The 15,149-nt window shown below is 42.2% G+C and overlaps 1 protein-coding gene and 2 long non-coding RNA genes across 4 annotated transcripts in view; 2 read left to right on the forward strand and 1 right to left on the reverse strand.

Annotated features, from left to right (window-relative positions):
* Nucleotides 1–15,149, forward strand: part of LOC135436066 (uncharacterized) — a 184,662-nt gene that overhangs the window by 145,030 nt on the left and 24,483 nt on the right. The window contains exon 3 of the long non-coding RNA XR_010437470.1: nt 14,449–14,522. This is a non-coding gene — a long non-coding RNA (uncharacterized LOC135436066). The remainder of the gene's footprint in view (nt 1–14,448; nt 14,523–15,149) is intronic.
* On the reverse strand, nt 2,391–3,315 carry LOC135436544 (uncharacterized). Its single transcript, XR_010437547.1, has 2 exons — nt 3,020–3,315; nt 2,391–2,952 (listed from the first exon to the last, which is right to left on the reverse strand). It is a non-coding gene; the product is annotated as an uncharacterized LOC135436544 (long non-coding RNA).
* Nucleotides 3,261–5,078, forward strand: eIF4H2 (eukaryotic translation initiation factor 4H2). Of its 2 annotated transcripts, none has more exons than XM_064694176.1 (2): nt 3,261–4,299; nt 4,386–5,078. In XM_064694176.1, the coding sequence occupies exons 1-2, from the start codon at nt 3,356–3,358 to the stop codon at nt 4,765–4,767; spliced, it is 1,326 nt and encodes a 441-aa protein (XP_064550246.1). In that variant the 5' UTR covers nt 3,261–3,355; the 3' UTR covers nt 4,768–5,078. The 2 variants fall into 2 exon arrangements, with proteins under 2 accessions (XP_064550246.1, XP_064550245.1); XM_064694175.1 differs by having other exon boundaries at nt 3,262–4,299; nt 4,356–5,078.

The following is a 15,149-nucleotide window of genomic DNA, read 5'->3' on the forward strand; positions in this document are numbered from 1 at the left end:
TATTTTTCCAGTACTTACTCTAAGCCGTTGACAACTTATTTTCTTCTTTATATTATCTTTATGTCTGTCTTCCTCCTACTATGCTAATAAATAGATGGCAATAAAATATATAATAAGAATATTTGTTAAGGCAATTAAGATCTAGGTTAGAGCTATTAAGAACAAAATATTAATCCAGTACACTACATACAAAAGTATGTGAGGTTGAGCATATTAGGCTTTGAATAAATACGATTTTTCTTATAAGTTAGTCATACCAACGTATTTATCAGTTGGTAGGCAATTTTTTAAAGTGAGAAGCATACCTTAATTTTAAAATGGTTCAACGCACTTACGGATAGCAAGAACGAAATGTGCACATAACATTAAATGGGTTCATACACAACCCGCATCATATGTGAAAAATGTACAACAACAACAGAAACTACAACAAGACCAGGCCAAAGGCAAACAAAACAAATTTCAATTTAGCTTAAAGATTTTGCACATAAAATTTGTAACACTCAATTAGTTTAAGCGACAACAAAAATGTTGCCAGCCAGCAACAATGGCAACAGCAACAACAACAACAACAACAACAAGAATAAGAGAAACAACAACAATTGCCCGCTATACGAAACGTTTTAGCAACCCTCGCTAGTGGCTCGTGAGTCCCTGAGTAAATCGCATAAATGCGGCGACGTATGAATTTCATTTAATATGATTAGTGTGGGCCACTGCTCCTGGTCTACTTATACTTATACAGATACATATGTGAGGCTGTTGAGACACAAGTGCACTGGTGGGTTGTTCAGATGGGCAGGGGTAGGTGGTGGCGGGGGCAGCCCCGGGCAGGGTTCATATATTGGGTCATAAAAATATTTACGCTGCATACTTGTGGGCGCTGCAGCATAAATCAAGCCAAAGGCAGCATTATGACGAGCCAGTAAAAGTGGCAAGGGCGAGGGAGAAGTAAGAGAAAAGCGGGACGGAGAGAGAGAGAGAGAAAAAGAAAGACAATCGCTGCCCTAATAAGAGTTAAAAGGTGGTGAAATGCGAGTATCAACAGCTCTCGAGCATGTGAAGCGCCAGGGTTGCAAGGGGATCGAAAAAAAATAAGTTGAAAGAAGCAGAGCTTGGAAAAATCTAAGCAGGCGCAGAACAAAATCAATTTAATTTCGCTAATGTAGTGTAATACTCAAGCAGTTATGGTTAGTACTCGGTCACAAGTGCTTCAAGCGATATTCAGCCTGGAAAAAAACGATTAGCAACAAATGCTCCATTTGAAGCGGAATACCTACTCCAGTCCCGAACTGCCCTACCCTGGTACACCAACCCTGACCCACGCTGACCAAGTCGTGGCATGGTAGAGCTTTGTCAGGACACTAAAACAAAATCTTCATTAATTCTGATCGATGACCATAAATCCTTTTCGGTGTTTCACTTCTTTTTCCATTGCCGTTGCCGTTGCCGATGCCGTTGCCGCTGCTGATGTTGCATTGTTGCAGCAATCAAATGATTGAACACTTACGAATGGGGCAGGGCAGCAAAGCTCGCTGTTGGCCTAAGACAGGATGAACATGGCATTTGGCATTCCAGCGGGAGCTGGCGGGCAGGCGGCACGCAGCAAGCAGCTCATACAAATTCGACAGCTGAAAGCGTTTCCGGTTCCGTTTTCTTGTCTTTGTTTGTCCACATTTCTCGTTTCGCTACGCTCTTTACTTTTGCCTTTGCTCGGCTTTTTGTTTTCCTTTGCTTTGCCACTGTCCATCGATGCAGCCGAGCGCGTTTATTTGTTGCTCGTAATTTATTTACTGTCCGCATCGGTTCGAAGCTCAGCTACGTAGCTCCTTCTAAAGATGCCACTGAAACTGTTTGTGCCACTGGAACTGTGCCCTGTGCCCCACACAGTTGCAACTTGTTAGTTAAATATTGCCAGTAGCTGGCAACTCTTCTTGCAGCTGCTTGTTGCTCTGCCAGTGAGTGATAAATTAATCGCTACATCAGTTTTTAATTCCGTGTTGCTGACGATTTATCTTTTAGCATGCGTTGGCGTGTGCCGAATCCAACCTCCACACACCCCCCCGCCAAGCCAAAGCTGTAAGGCACACTGAGGCCAGGCTCCAGAAAAGGTGAGTTTCAAAACAATTGTTTTTCCTTATCAAATGACATCCTCGCGGTGCCATCATCAACAGACTTTGCATGGACGCTAGGATTCAAAAGACCTAATCGAAGTTTTAACTTGTTGAGAATTACAAGCATACCAGAGTGCAGTTCTATGTGTTTAAAAGCTGTGTTTGAGAAAAAAAAAGTTTCAAAACAGGTATAATGAGTAGAGTAGCTCGAAAAGATTCAAATTATCTTCTCTGTGATCTACTTATATATGCTTATATAGGCTGCTCTTTAAGCCATTTAGTTATATTTTATAATAATAATTTATTTTCTTTTCTGACTTACTATTTAACGTGCTATTGATTTCATGCTATTATATTTTGTACTACTATAATACTGTTTAATTTTCTGCTCCTTGCGTTATTTCGCCACTTTCTGACCACTGTGGCTCGGTTGGCATTGCTGGTGGCAGTGCATAATTTTCCAACTGGTACCCACAACGACTCTGGTCCTGCCCCTTGGCCTCGCCGATGTCGCGCACTGTTTAAAATGATGTATGGCAAAAATTTTGACAAATGTACAAAAATGAGTCATGAGTTCGTCGTGCAAACAAAATGCGTTAGTTGTTCTTGTTGCCCCCAAAACAGTTGTTGTTGTTGCTGTTGTTCTTGCTGGTGCTGATGCTGATGCTGCTTGGTCTCACTATTTGTTGTTGACTTTTTCATGTACTTGCCATCGTCGTCAACGTCGCCGTTGTTTTACTTTTTAGTATCCATAACACAAACAAGCGCTGAATCTGGAGATGGAGCCATTTACTCCGCTGCTTACACATGTTTTTCCGTGCATTTCTAGTTGGTCGGACTGCAGGAGCAAGGCGAAAGCCATGGGGATGGTGACCAGGCGGTAACATTTCTCATTTGTAATTTACCTTGGCTTTACCACAAATTGTGTCGCACACTACGAACGATATTCCTCCTGAGATTGCCCCATTTTGCGTGGAATTTGGATAGGAAATACAGGCTGGCAAGCTTAATAATATACATAGATGTGTGTCCAGGATGTTCACAATATTTCGGAGAGAACATTCAAAAACAGAAATAAATAATATAAATGCTATGCTGGAACATATAGGATCTAGTGAGTTTTGAAGCAATGTCAATTCAAAGTAACTCCAATGTCTCTCGTAGACCGTTTCCACAGCGTCTGGGAATACGAGCTCCGGACTTAAAAATATATTGTTTAAATACTGATAAGCTCGTAGAATATGGCAGATCGGTCAAACAACGATAGAGGTAACAACAATCATGACCGTGACTATCGTGGCAATTCCCAAGAATATCGTAACTTTCACAATCGCAACCGTGACTTTCGGGAACGCAACAGGGAAGTGCCAACCGATCCGCCATACATTGCCTTTGTTGGCAACCTGCCCAAGGGTCTCGTCCAGGGCGATGTTATGAAGATTTTCGATGATTTCGAAGTAAAGAGCGTGCGCCTGATCAAAGATCGGGAGACGGACGAGTTCAAGGGCTACGGCTACGTGGAATTCACGACATTGGAACAGCTAAAGCGTGCGTTATCCCGCAATGGACGCATCAAACTGGACAATTTGTCGGCTCCGCTGCGCATCGATATTGCCGATCATCGGCGTCAGGGCGGCCCTGGTGGCGCCATCGGAGGAGCTGCGTCCAGCAGTGGCGGCAATCACAACCAGCGCCGCAACTTTCGACGCGACAATAGTGTTGGCTCCCAAAGCTACCAGGGCCAATATTCGCGCAAGCAAAACAGCCCAGGTCGTCCGGTAGGCAATCGTTCGTCCAACACAAACTTTCACATGAGCAGACAGGAGGGCAGCCCGCGGCAAGGCGGCTATCGCGGCGGGCGTGGCGGTGGCGAGAGAAGAGGTGGTGGCGCAAGGGGTGGCGGTGGCGGTGGCAGCGGTGGAGGCGTCGGCAGCGGTGGCGCCGGCGGAGGCGGTAGCGGAGGTGGCAGCGGCGGCGGAGGTAGGGGCCACCATAATAACGACGGCTATCAGGGCAACGACGGCAGCAACAGCAGCGATTTTGGATCCCTCGGCGGCGGCAGCCACGACACGTCCAGCCTGGGCAGTCCCAGGCAGGGCGTGGAGCCGCACATATCATCGACGAGCTTTCAAAGTAGTCGCAGCTTTCCGCACTACACAAACAACAACAACTATAACAATAATCGGTAAGCATGTTATAGTGAAGCAATGTTTCACTTATCTGTCCACACTACTCGCCCAGATATAATGATCGCAACAACAACAACTACAGGCGTGGCGGACCCCCGCGCCAACGAAGCATCAGCAATGACAATGGCCACTACTCGAACTTCGGCCAGAACCGGACACGAGATCGTCGCGGTCACTACAATCCGAATGAAAGGTATAACCAAACGCAGAGCGGAGGCACCAGCCCACCATTTTCCAATCTCGACGACGATGATCGTCCAAAGATTGTGCTACAGCCGCGCACCGTAACCGAACCGATCAATGCGCTGGCCGAGACCAAGCAGGCGGCCAGCATTTTTGGCAATGCCAAGCCCCGCAAGAGTCAGCCCTCTCCGCCGAATACGCCGCATGGCGAACCGGAGCAGTTGAATGATTCGCAGCCTGGTGGCAGCCACCAAACTGTGGATCCAGAACCCCCAATATAAATATATATCTAAACATAACATGTAGCTTAGCTTAAAATGCGAAAATTACTTAATCACCCTCAATCGAAACAACAACCACAACAAGAGCTGCTACGGGGAGCCACAAAATTTATTTAAGAATCAACCAGCCTTCCCATTCTGATATTATCTATATATATTCTATACACTCTGTACACTTTCAGCAGGGCATATCAAAATGGGGCGGCTCGTTGTCTACTCGTAACATATTGAAATAAATTTATATGTGAGTGTGTTCATTTTATATAAAATTTACACTTTCATATACAGCAATAAATCGGCATACATCATAAGCTTTACAGGGTATAAGCAGCATATAGTATTTTGGTATTATGTACAAAATCTATATATATAAAAATGCGTTTGTTCTGATCGACTGACTGACTGACTAAATGCATGACTGACTGACTGGCGATCAATTTGAGACGTGTATCACATTCCTCGGCTTAAGATTTCAAAGTTCTACTTAAAAGTTCAATGAATTCGTGTTTTAGCGATTTTGGAAATTCCACTCTAATTACCGAAAAATAATTTTAAGAAAGGTTTTTGTCTACCTTTCGATCGGCTTCAAAATCCTTTTCAAAGAACTTTGTGAAATTGTGTCTTATACCGTTCGCAAAATCTATCCCCCTTGGTTGATAAGCGCGGGTTAGAAGTTGATTGGATGAAGTTCTAAGTTTCATCCGGTCGGACTTGAAATTATTTTCAACATAAAAATATAATGAGCACGTGCAATTTTGGAAATTCCAACCGCAGTTTAATTAATTTGGCGGAAAATGTTCAGCTTTCGGTTTACCATCCGATCGGTTTCAAACTCATTTTTAAATCTTTTTGTGAACATTTATTTGAAACTTTTTGCACAAAATCCACCGCTCTTCGTTGGAAAATGCAGGTCAAAGGTTTAAAGAACAAAAGTTTATTATTCAGCTACAAGATTCACACCACAAGACTAACATGGGTGTAAAGAGTTGATTTCAACTTTTGTTTTTTAATTCGATGGATATGTCTTTATTCGATGGACTTTAAATATATTTCCAAATAGACGTGGAGTTGGAGGGGCTGGAACTTAATGAAATTTTATATTTAACCGTGATATTCCCGCTAGTCTTAGACATATACTATCCATAGGTTCAATAAAGTTTTCAGCTAACAAGCGAGAGGTGGCCGGTTCAAATTCACCAGCAATTTTGTATTTCTTTGTTTTTTTTTTTAAGTAGAATAAAATCAAATTAAGTATCAATATTAGCTACAATGCTGTCGGATATACTTTTTGACAGGGCTTAGGCAACGGGTTGCCTAGCAAGGTGGGGTAAATATCAAAACACTAAGCACGAAGCTAAGAGATCAAACCCTAGTGAAGACGAAATATAAAGTATTTCATTTATTTATTTTTATTAAAATTAGAAAATGTGTTTTAAAAATAAATCTATTAGTTGCTTCTTTTTTCTTTTGTGCAATTGAGGCAATATCTGTACAAATTAATATGATCAACGTGCATTTTCCGACATTATTCATTTTACCCAGACAATGTCGGCTTTTTTCTTCTGGTAGACTAACAATAATTAAATAGTTCTTGTATCGAGTATCGACATCATTTTCAGTTGATTCAAAAGTTCCACATTTCAGGTACCTGATCTGAACTTTGAGTCCTAATACTCATTGTACATTGGCTTTTCGGACTCGTTAATTATTTAAGTAGATGAATTTGTGCATGTGTTCAAGTTGTTCCGAAAACCCGAATCTGTTTTGGCGTTCTCTTAATTGGTCTTGAAAATAATCGCACACAAATTCGCCTGCTGCCGCTCCCAACTGGCCCATAAATTTCAAAAGTTAATGCGCAGTGACAAAAAGAAGGCATAAGCACCAAAACGACATAACCACTCGGCTAGGAGCAGGAGAGGGAAGCGGGAGTTCGACAGGGACTGCGGCACACCTAAGCGGGCAGCTGGCAAAAAGGACATTCGCGGACTGTTCGCGCGGCATTAACTAGTCAACTCGAACTAATTGAATTGAATGAGATTAAAGAATTTCACGCCGAAATGAAGATGTCGGCGGCCAAGCGAGACGTGATGCGGGCCTGGGCAGCCCAGCCAGGAGCTCCTGGTATTTATGGGCCAAAGATTTACGAGCCACAACAAGGCACTTGGAGCTGAAACCGAGCCGCATCCTGTGCCCAGGCAAATTGGCTTAATTTCTTTTTAATTTGCTTCCGCTGCTTACGCTCTACACAGCACTCCAAGAAATTCAATTTGAAAAAGTGGCCGCCCGGACATGAGGTGAACAGGACTGAAAGCTGAAAACTGGCCGCTTCGGTTTGTTTCCATTTCAATTTTCGGGGCACTGGCTGATTTGCCTATGTGCGTATACACCCCTGTCGCATAGTCAATTTACGCACGAACATTTTCAATTTGGTGCGACGCACAAACCGCAGGACCCCCGCCTGGAGGAACTGGGCAGTCGCCCCCGCTTCGTTTTGGGCGCTGCACTTTATAGAAATCCCGCGTAAAATTCACGGCATTAAAGGACTTTTCTTTCAAACATTTTATTTTTATTTCTTTTGAAGTTCGCCGCCCATTTTATTTGCCTTTTTCCTTAGCACTTTTCCGCGCTTTTTTCCCATTTTCTCTTCTCTATTTTTTTTTTTGCGTTAATGTGTCACACGCACTTTATAAGCAATTGTTGTCGGCCGCGTTGGCGTCTGGCAAAGTTGACGACGTTGACGCCCATGGCGCAATTATTATGATTATTGGGTACAGCTGCACTTGGCCAGCAACAAGACCCTCCTCCAGGGCGACGGCCACTTATAAACAAAATTGTAATTTACCTCAGCTCAAAAAGCTCCACACTGAGGCGGTTGCTGTTGCTGCTGCTGCTGCTGATTTTCCAGCTTCCAGCCGCCTTCTGCCGGCATTTGAGCCACTTTCATCAGCAGCAGCAGCAGCCGCCAAGTTGAAGTGTTGTCCTGTTGTTGTTCATTAGGACGGCGGGCGGGCGGACTTGTATCCTGTGCTTTGGACGCTGTTAGTCGCCTCGGGGGTCACGCGTTCATAATCGCGCTGAATGACTTCATAATGAAAATATTAAAGGTGTTTTTTGTTGTGTTGCTTAGCCGGCGGCCAAGATACATTACTTGGCCGGGGCAGGACTCACCGCCGTCGCTGCTGCTGCTGCTGCTGCTGCTGCTTTGTGCCCAGCACAAAGGGCGCCAAGTTTATGTTTATGTCAAGCGCAAGTTCGAGCGGAGCAGGGCGTAATTTAATAATAAAGCGCCTTCATTTTTTTCTTTTTCATTAAATATAAGTGCAGCAGCGGCAGGATGAGTAAACATTTGAGTGGGTAAAGCGGGGCAAAGCACACGCAGAGTCTGCAAAGAGTTGACCAACGCAGCAGACAACAAGGTTGGAAAGCCAATGACTACGATATACTCTGCTCCTGTATAGCTGAAGGAAGGTGGAAAAAGACAGTATAGGAAGATATAGTCAACTTTGTTGAATGAACACTACACCAGCCTGGAACTAGGACCCGGATCACTTAAAGAGTGCATCTACCTACATCTGCAATACCAAACGATCTTCTCTTATTTGTAGACCACAGCTTGAAAGTTGTGGAGGATGTAGATTCAATGGAAAATATTTGTGGATTCATTTTATAACAATCTATTTTTTTGAGGCAGACAGACAAACCAGACTATTCATTGGCCCAATGTACCCTCATTTGTTCGCTCTGAGCTGTTAGCTCTTTTAACCACAGCGTTCTATTTGCAACATGAACATTTGCAGATGGTCAATGACAGCTATCAGCAATCAAATTGTATTTGCGCTTTCAACAATTCCCAAGAAATAATTAAAGCAACCCCAGACTTGAGATTGCCAGGGGTAATACACATTTTAAATATAGTTGTGGCTAATTGTCATGCTATCGACGGCGTCTTATCAGCAGCAGCAACAACAACAACAACAACAACAAACGCAATGACAACAAGCAATTCAGCCGAAATTTATGCAACACAAACGAGCAGACTGGGCACACACAGGTCACAGCACAGACACACACGCACAGATAATGGTCTATGGCATATTAAGTCAAAAATGCTGCGTCTCCAGTGGTCGGCTTTTGGCTATTAAAATGCTAGCATTTGCAGGTTTATCTAAAGGCACAACAACGGCAACAGCAACAACTACGAGTCGGAGATAATGTATCGACAGGACACGAGGAGGTGAGCGCACATCTAGACGTGGCTCTTAATGAACGCAGCACGGCCTTGCGAGCGGCCAGTACAGTAGAGTCCATTAAAAAGGACTAAATGGCAATTAAACATTTGAGTTTGGCCTAGGACGCTGCTCGACAACTGACCGTTGCCGGCGAGTCTCAGCAATTAAGGCTCCCTTTGCACTTCTGGCCGAGAGGACACTTGGCAATTAAGCCGACAACATTTTTGGGCAAAAGTTGGCGCTGCCAATCCCTTAGCGACAATTTCGGAGTGCCCCGTCTCTGAGCTTGTGTGTGTGTGTGTGTGTGTGTGTCGACGTTATCCTTTTTACCTATCTTGAATGCTGCTGCTGCTGCTGCTGGACCCACTCCACCGTTCCCCCCACCGCTCCTCCTGCTGCTGCACTTGCTGCTGCTGCTGCTGTTGTTGGGGGAAAACTTAAATGAGTTTGTTGTGCAGCCCCAAAGAGCATTTAAATGAGCTGAGCACAAGTTTTGATTGGCTCGCCAAAAGATTTATCTGCGCGCTCTTAAAGCAACTGAGGCCAGAAATTCAAATACCTCAGATCTTAGACAATGTCAGAGGGCAATGCATAAAAATGCCCCAAATACTCTACCGGAATCCAGAAGAGACACATGTCTGAGTCTATGCGCATAGAAGTAGCTCGGTGTTGGTGGGGGGGCGTGGCACACACGCGCGACACAGGCATTGTCGATATGCTCATTTAAAATAATTTATTGCAATGAGCTGACACTCATTGCCAGTTAAAAGTGGCATGCCACTCTGACACTTGCCACACACGCACACACACACACACACACACCCATCTGTACGCATTTAAAAATAAAAATAAATACTTATCGAGTGGCAGCGGCAAAGATAAATTGCGCAAAATAGAAAAATGCTCTAATTAAAATTATGCACAAATATTTTGGGAATTCGTTTAGCCATGCGACACAAGTCGCAAGCAACATGGAAATCTTGAAAGACTTTGAGATTTGGAAATCTCTTCTGCTGCTGCCTGTGCTGCTGCTGTCTCTGCTGCTGCTGGTGCTGCGTTCTTATTGATGGCGTGCCAATTAAAATTGATTGGAAATTCCTTGCATGCCACGCACGTGGGCGGCGGCAACATCGTTTGCTAAGCAGCTGCCCCAAAGGAGTCCTGTTGCTCGGCAAAATACCAGCTGCATGCCGGATTCATGCATTAGCATAAATAAAACACAGAGAGAATGACGATGGAAGTCTGCACTTTAAGCATGTAGTCGAAATTTCTTAATCTGATTGACAAATTCACATTTCAGAGATACTTTTTGATATTGCACGAATCGTGAATATATATGAGATAAACCGATAAACAAACATGTTGGGCATTTTTTTTTAAAAGGATTTCTACCTATTTTTAGCCAGCAACAATCTATAATATCCAATCTATAATATAACTCTGGTATTATTTTATTTTAACTTATTTTCTAGTTTTTCTTCTTATTTAATGTTAAGTATTGATATTTTTTTTTAAAAAGTTTGTCCTGCCTGACTTAGGCGCAGCTCAAGCCGCAAGAGCTAGGAAGATGCTACTTCACCGAAACTTCTTTTGTGAGTCGCACGTAAGCCATTGGGAGCGGGTGTTGAAAACTTCGCTAAACTCCTCTTGTAATATATATAATGGTAAATGACAAGAATGCTATGTACTTTTTCTCCGAGTGTATCCGATATGAAGACAGCTTTTGAAGTCGTTCATCACAAGGCCTGACCATTTCGGTTGACTTCATTTGAAACTCATTTCGCGTTTGTCAATTAACACTTTTGTTAAGTAAGCTATAAAAACTGGAATTGGCAACAATTGAAATCGAAGCAGATGTCTAAAGACGCGCATTTAACCCTCATTTCTGTTAATGTAGCAAATAAAACGGTCCACCTTAATGGATTTCTGTTACGCGGTCTAACTTCAAATTGGACAGAAGGTGACGTCCAAATCCTCATCCATGCTTAGAGCCCACTTGCCGCATGCACACGCTGTGCAGCTGATTGTCCTTGAATCGTTGCCCGTTGCCACTTAATCCAATCGCGCACATGTTGAGCTCTAACAATGAGCGCCGCCTCTGGCCGGCGACTGCCTCTGCCACTGCCACCCCCTCGTGGCAGGGTTGTGCGTGCGTGGTGTGTACCTTAAGCGGCTTTCACCTTGACGTCGCAACGCTGCAACCACCACAAAATGCACCACTGCTGCCTTGGGCTTGATTTTCGCACCAGTGTGCCGCAAAGAGGGGTTGACTAAAAGTCGGCCAGGACCAACTGTTGTGAAATTTGTACGTGTGTTTTTGTGCTTTGCCAGACTTATCACACACACGCACGGGCGCACGACTTCACCGACTGAGAGGAGTGTGGGGTGGATCACCTTGCGGGGTGTTGACTTTGCCTCAGTCTGACGCATTATGATGTATTCGAATTAAAATTGAAAGCACTGTCCGTCAGCATTTGACATGCAGTCAGAGAAGCCAGCACCCAATCCAGACTCACACCCTCATCCTGTGCCTGCTCAGGTTGCCATTAATGAAGCCTTTGTCAGCTGGGTCGCTGCGCAGACAGGCTCGCCTAATTAATCCTGCAACAAAATAGCACAGCAATTGGAGCGAAAAGCCGTATATGTCGCTCTCTCTATCTCGCTCTCTCACGCTCTCTCTGTCTGCTGGTGCCGCTCGTAAAGTAAGCCACAAAGATGCGCAACAAATTACGCAGCACTTGGAGGCGCAACCAAGTGACGAGAGGCAACATCTGCCTGCGCCTTTGCCGTCGCCTTTTGACTGGCATTAACTAAAGACCGCCACTTGACTCAAGTTGTGTAAAAATTAAACAAAATATGGTGCCCCGAAAAGAAAACAAAACTTGCCGCACCAAATGAAACATCATTCAGCTGTCAAAATCATTAAGATATGTGAAATCGCTTAAATATGGCCGCAAGACATTGCGACAGCCCCAGCTAAACTCAGCTTTTTGGGGGTACTCGCAAAAAATGAAAGGAAAACAAGAAAGAACAGCTATCTTTGCCAGGCCGAAAATTAAATACCCTTCAAATACCAGCAGCTTCCGACCGATTGTTTCTATGGAAACCTATTATGCGGCCTACTACCCCGACTTAATGCAGTTTTTCAGAAAGATGGGAGATAGGTGGGAGAATAGCGATCATCGCAATTGCTAAGATTCTTCAATGTATCCCATATAACACACAAGTTTCATAAGCGAAAATTATTATTATAAACGATTCTTTATATAGATCTTAATAATATATGTTTGTTAATTAGATTAGCTCTATCGACTCGGCTCTAGAAATATGTACTCTTTATATAATCGGAATAGTCTTTGTCTATGCATCACACATTTCGTGTTAAATTAATAATACGCGAAATTTATTATACTCTTTGAAAGGGTATATAAATTCGAACATATGTAGAGACTTAAACAGCCACATGGCAACTCAACTCAACCAACCCATAAACAACAGAAATTTAATTTTTTTTTTTTGTAAATTCAAATTAAAGCCTGTCTCATTTTGGAGAACTCGACGGCTTCATTTGCCACACGTTTTCTTCGCAGTGCCAAACATTTTTATTACAAATTCGTGAGTTTTGCTCTGAATGGCAGCTCGACGAGGCTGGCTTGCGCTTATGTTTTTCGATACCCCTGCTCAAAGCGGAACTTAAGTGTAAAGGCATAACTCAAAGATCTGAGAATTTGCAGATGGAAAATTAGGGAAATATGCGCAAAAAAAAAGGCTTGCAACTACAGAAAAACAAATTTATTAATAACGATCCGCAGAGTTGTTAGCAGTTTGAATGGATCAGGAAATGTCTGAAATCTTTGCTTCTTGCAAAACCGTGTCATTTTACATTATCTGCAGACATCTTACTGGCCAAATTTGATCAAGACAATACACTTTTAGAGCTTTCTGCTTTGCTTTAACTTGTTCTATCCAAGATGTGTTACGTTCTCTCTATTTTACTACTAAATAAAGGCAAGTCAGTTGTGCATACTAAAGTATTTTTAGACATTCAGAATTTATAAATAGATTAGGGTATAGTACGGTCATGCAATCTGTAAACTCTAGACTCGCAGTTGCCAACTGGCTAGCTAGTTGTTTAATTTTTTATTTTTTCCTAATATTGTGCAAGCGTAGAGCAATAAAAATGCCCGAACACTCCAAAAACTATTTCGCTGCGGGGCTGTCGTATAGCCTCCCCGATTGGGCAGCTGTCGCAGCTCGGCTGTGCGGGCTGTGCGTATGCCATACGATACGCCCATCATTGACGATTGTCTTAAGAGAGGCATTCAAATTTCGGTGCGTTTATTGAAATATGAACAGCGACGACGACGCTGGCGATAAAAGTGGCAGAGCGAACCAAATTTTCATATAAAGTACCTTTTGTTGGCATTTTAATGGTGCGCTTTATGGAAGGATTAAGCACATAAACTTGTCAATAACTCGAGTGCCGGAGAGTATGTGCGAGCGAAGTACGAACCGTATTCCATATCCACTTCTTAATAATGTCACCGCAGACGCTTTGACTTACAAACACACAACTCACACACAACTCAGACACAACACACGCACACACACCGAACGAGCCATCTTATTTATGAGCTCAACATGAAATTACTGCCGCATATGGTGAACCCAAGAGTTGAGCGACTTATTAAGTACAAAAACAAGAGAAGAACACATTATTGATATTCGACGGTGGGGCCATGGGCCAAATACTCATAAGTACTCAATGTGAATAGATGGGGGAAAGGCGAAATCTATCTGTTTTCCATATGTAAAGTGTACTCAATGATTTTTATAGATACGATATAAATATAATTATGTTCTGATTATGATTATGATATTATGACAGCGATAAACAACGCATTGACAATAATCCTTGAGTTAGCTCACATGATAGTTAAAAAACACTTGTAAATTTGGTATTATATGATTTATCATATTCGTGTATTTATACACATGGGATACTAAGGATTTTAAGCATTTTTAATATAATAAATTAATCTATATATAGAAATCTTTATTTTTACTGATTGATTGACTGACTGACTGACTGACTGATTGGTTATCAACACACTGCACAGGGTTTTCGAATTTTCCACCCGTATAGAATTTGAAAAATGATAAAAAATACAGTTATATGTATGTGTAGATGATGCATGAATGTGTGAAGTTATGTACATAGATATACATGTTAAGCCTAGACCAAGTTTACTTTTTGCTGTTTTACAAATTGTAAAGGAAACGTATTTGGAGATTTTTCTCTATTTTGCGATTATCATAAATTTAAGTATGCCTTCTGCGCTTTCTCTGTCTCTCTTTCTCTCTCTCTCTCTTGCACTCTGTCTCATTTTAGTTCTCTTTCTTTCTGCATCCTGCTCTTATTCTAACCCGATCTCTTTTCCTTTTAATCCAGTGAGGATGAAAATCTTTCTCCTTTCTCCTACTAAAAGATGGCAATCAAATAATTGTGCGTATGTGTATTTTTGGGTAAGTGCGTATTACAAAATTATATTTATACATAAATATGAACATGCTAATATATGTATGCCAGTTTTAACGTATTTATAAAAATAATGTAAAAACGTCCTAATATTTTAATTCTAATATATTCAAAAACTTTTTTTTTACTCTGAATACATTAGATACACTTATTAAAGAAAGTTTATTCTTCAAAATCAATTTCGGTCATATGAATGCTTTTATTCAATGCCGATATTTCTTATGTTTAAAAATCTATCAGATATTAAATCAAAATATCCTTACCTTACGTTAAACAACATAGAAAAATCTATTAATTTTGTGACCTTTGGAAAATTCCACATATTTTCACTCTGCAAACATCCGCTCCAGGAAGACGCTATTTAGCAAAGCTCTTAGGTTCTCGATATATATATAGATTTTTTTTTTTTGGTGCCATACAAAGTGGAGGCAAGCAAATTGCAAGCCATCCAGAAGATTACATGCCCCGCGGCAATTATTTTACGATGCACAAAGGTATTGTTAAAAGGCGGGGAAGCCAAAAGAGATAGAGGCAGGCATCAGCCGGCACAGAATAAACAGGCAAACAAGCCAAACAGCCAAGCAAAGTCAAATATGTTGAAATGCGGCCAGCCA

This window comes from Drosophila montana, unplaced genomic scaffold, assembly GCF_035044405.1.
Source record: "Drosophila montana isolate Dmon_TW-CO22-7 unplaced genomic scaffold, ASM3504440v1 contig_3733_1, whole genome shotgun sequence".
In the NCBI taxonomy this organism is placed as follows: domain Eukaryota; kingdom Metazoa; phylum Arthropoda; class Insecta; order Diptera; family Drosophilidae; genus Drosophila; species Drosophila montana.

What these genes read in the sequence shown, in the direction of transcription:
- eIF4H2 (XM_064694175.1), top strand. Translation starts at nt 3,356, where the DNA reads ATGGCAGATCGGTCAAACAACGATAGAGGTAACAACAATCATGACCGT. An exon ending in AACAACTATAACAATAATCG is followed by an intron (nt 4,300 to 4,355) that starts GTAAGCATGTTA and finishes CTACTCGCCCAG; the next exon opens with ATATAATGATCGCAACAACA.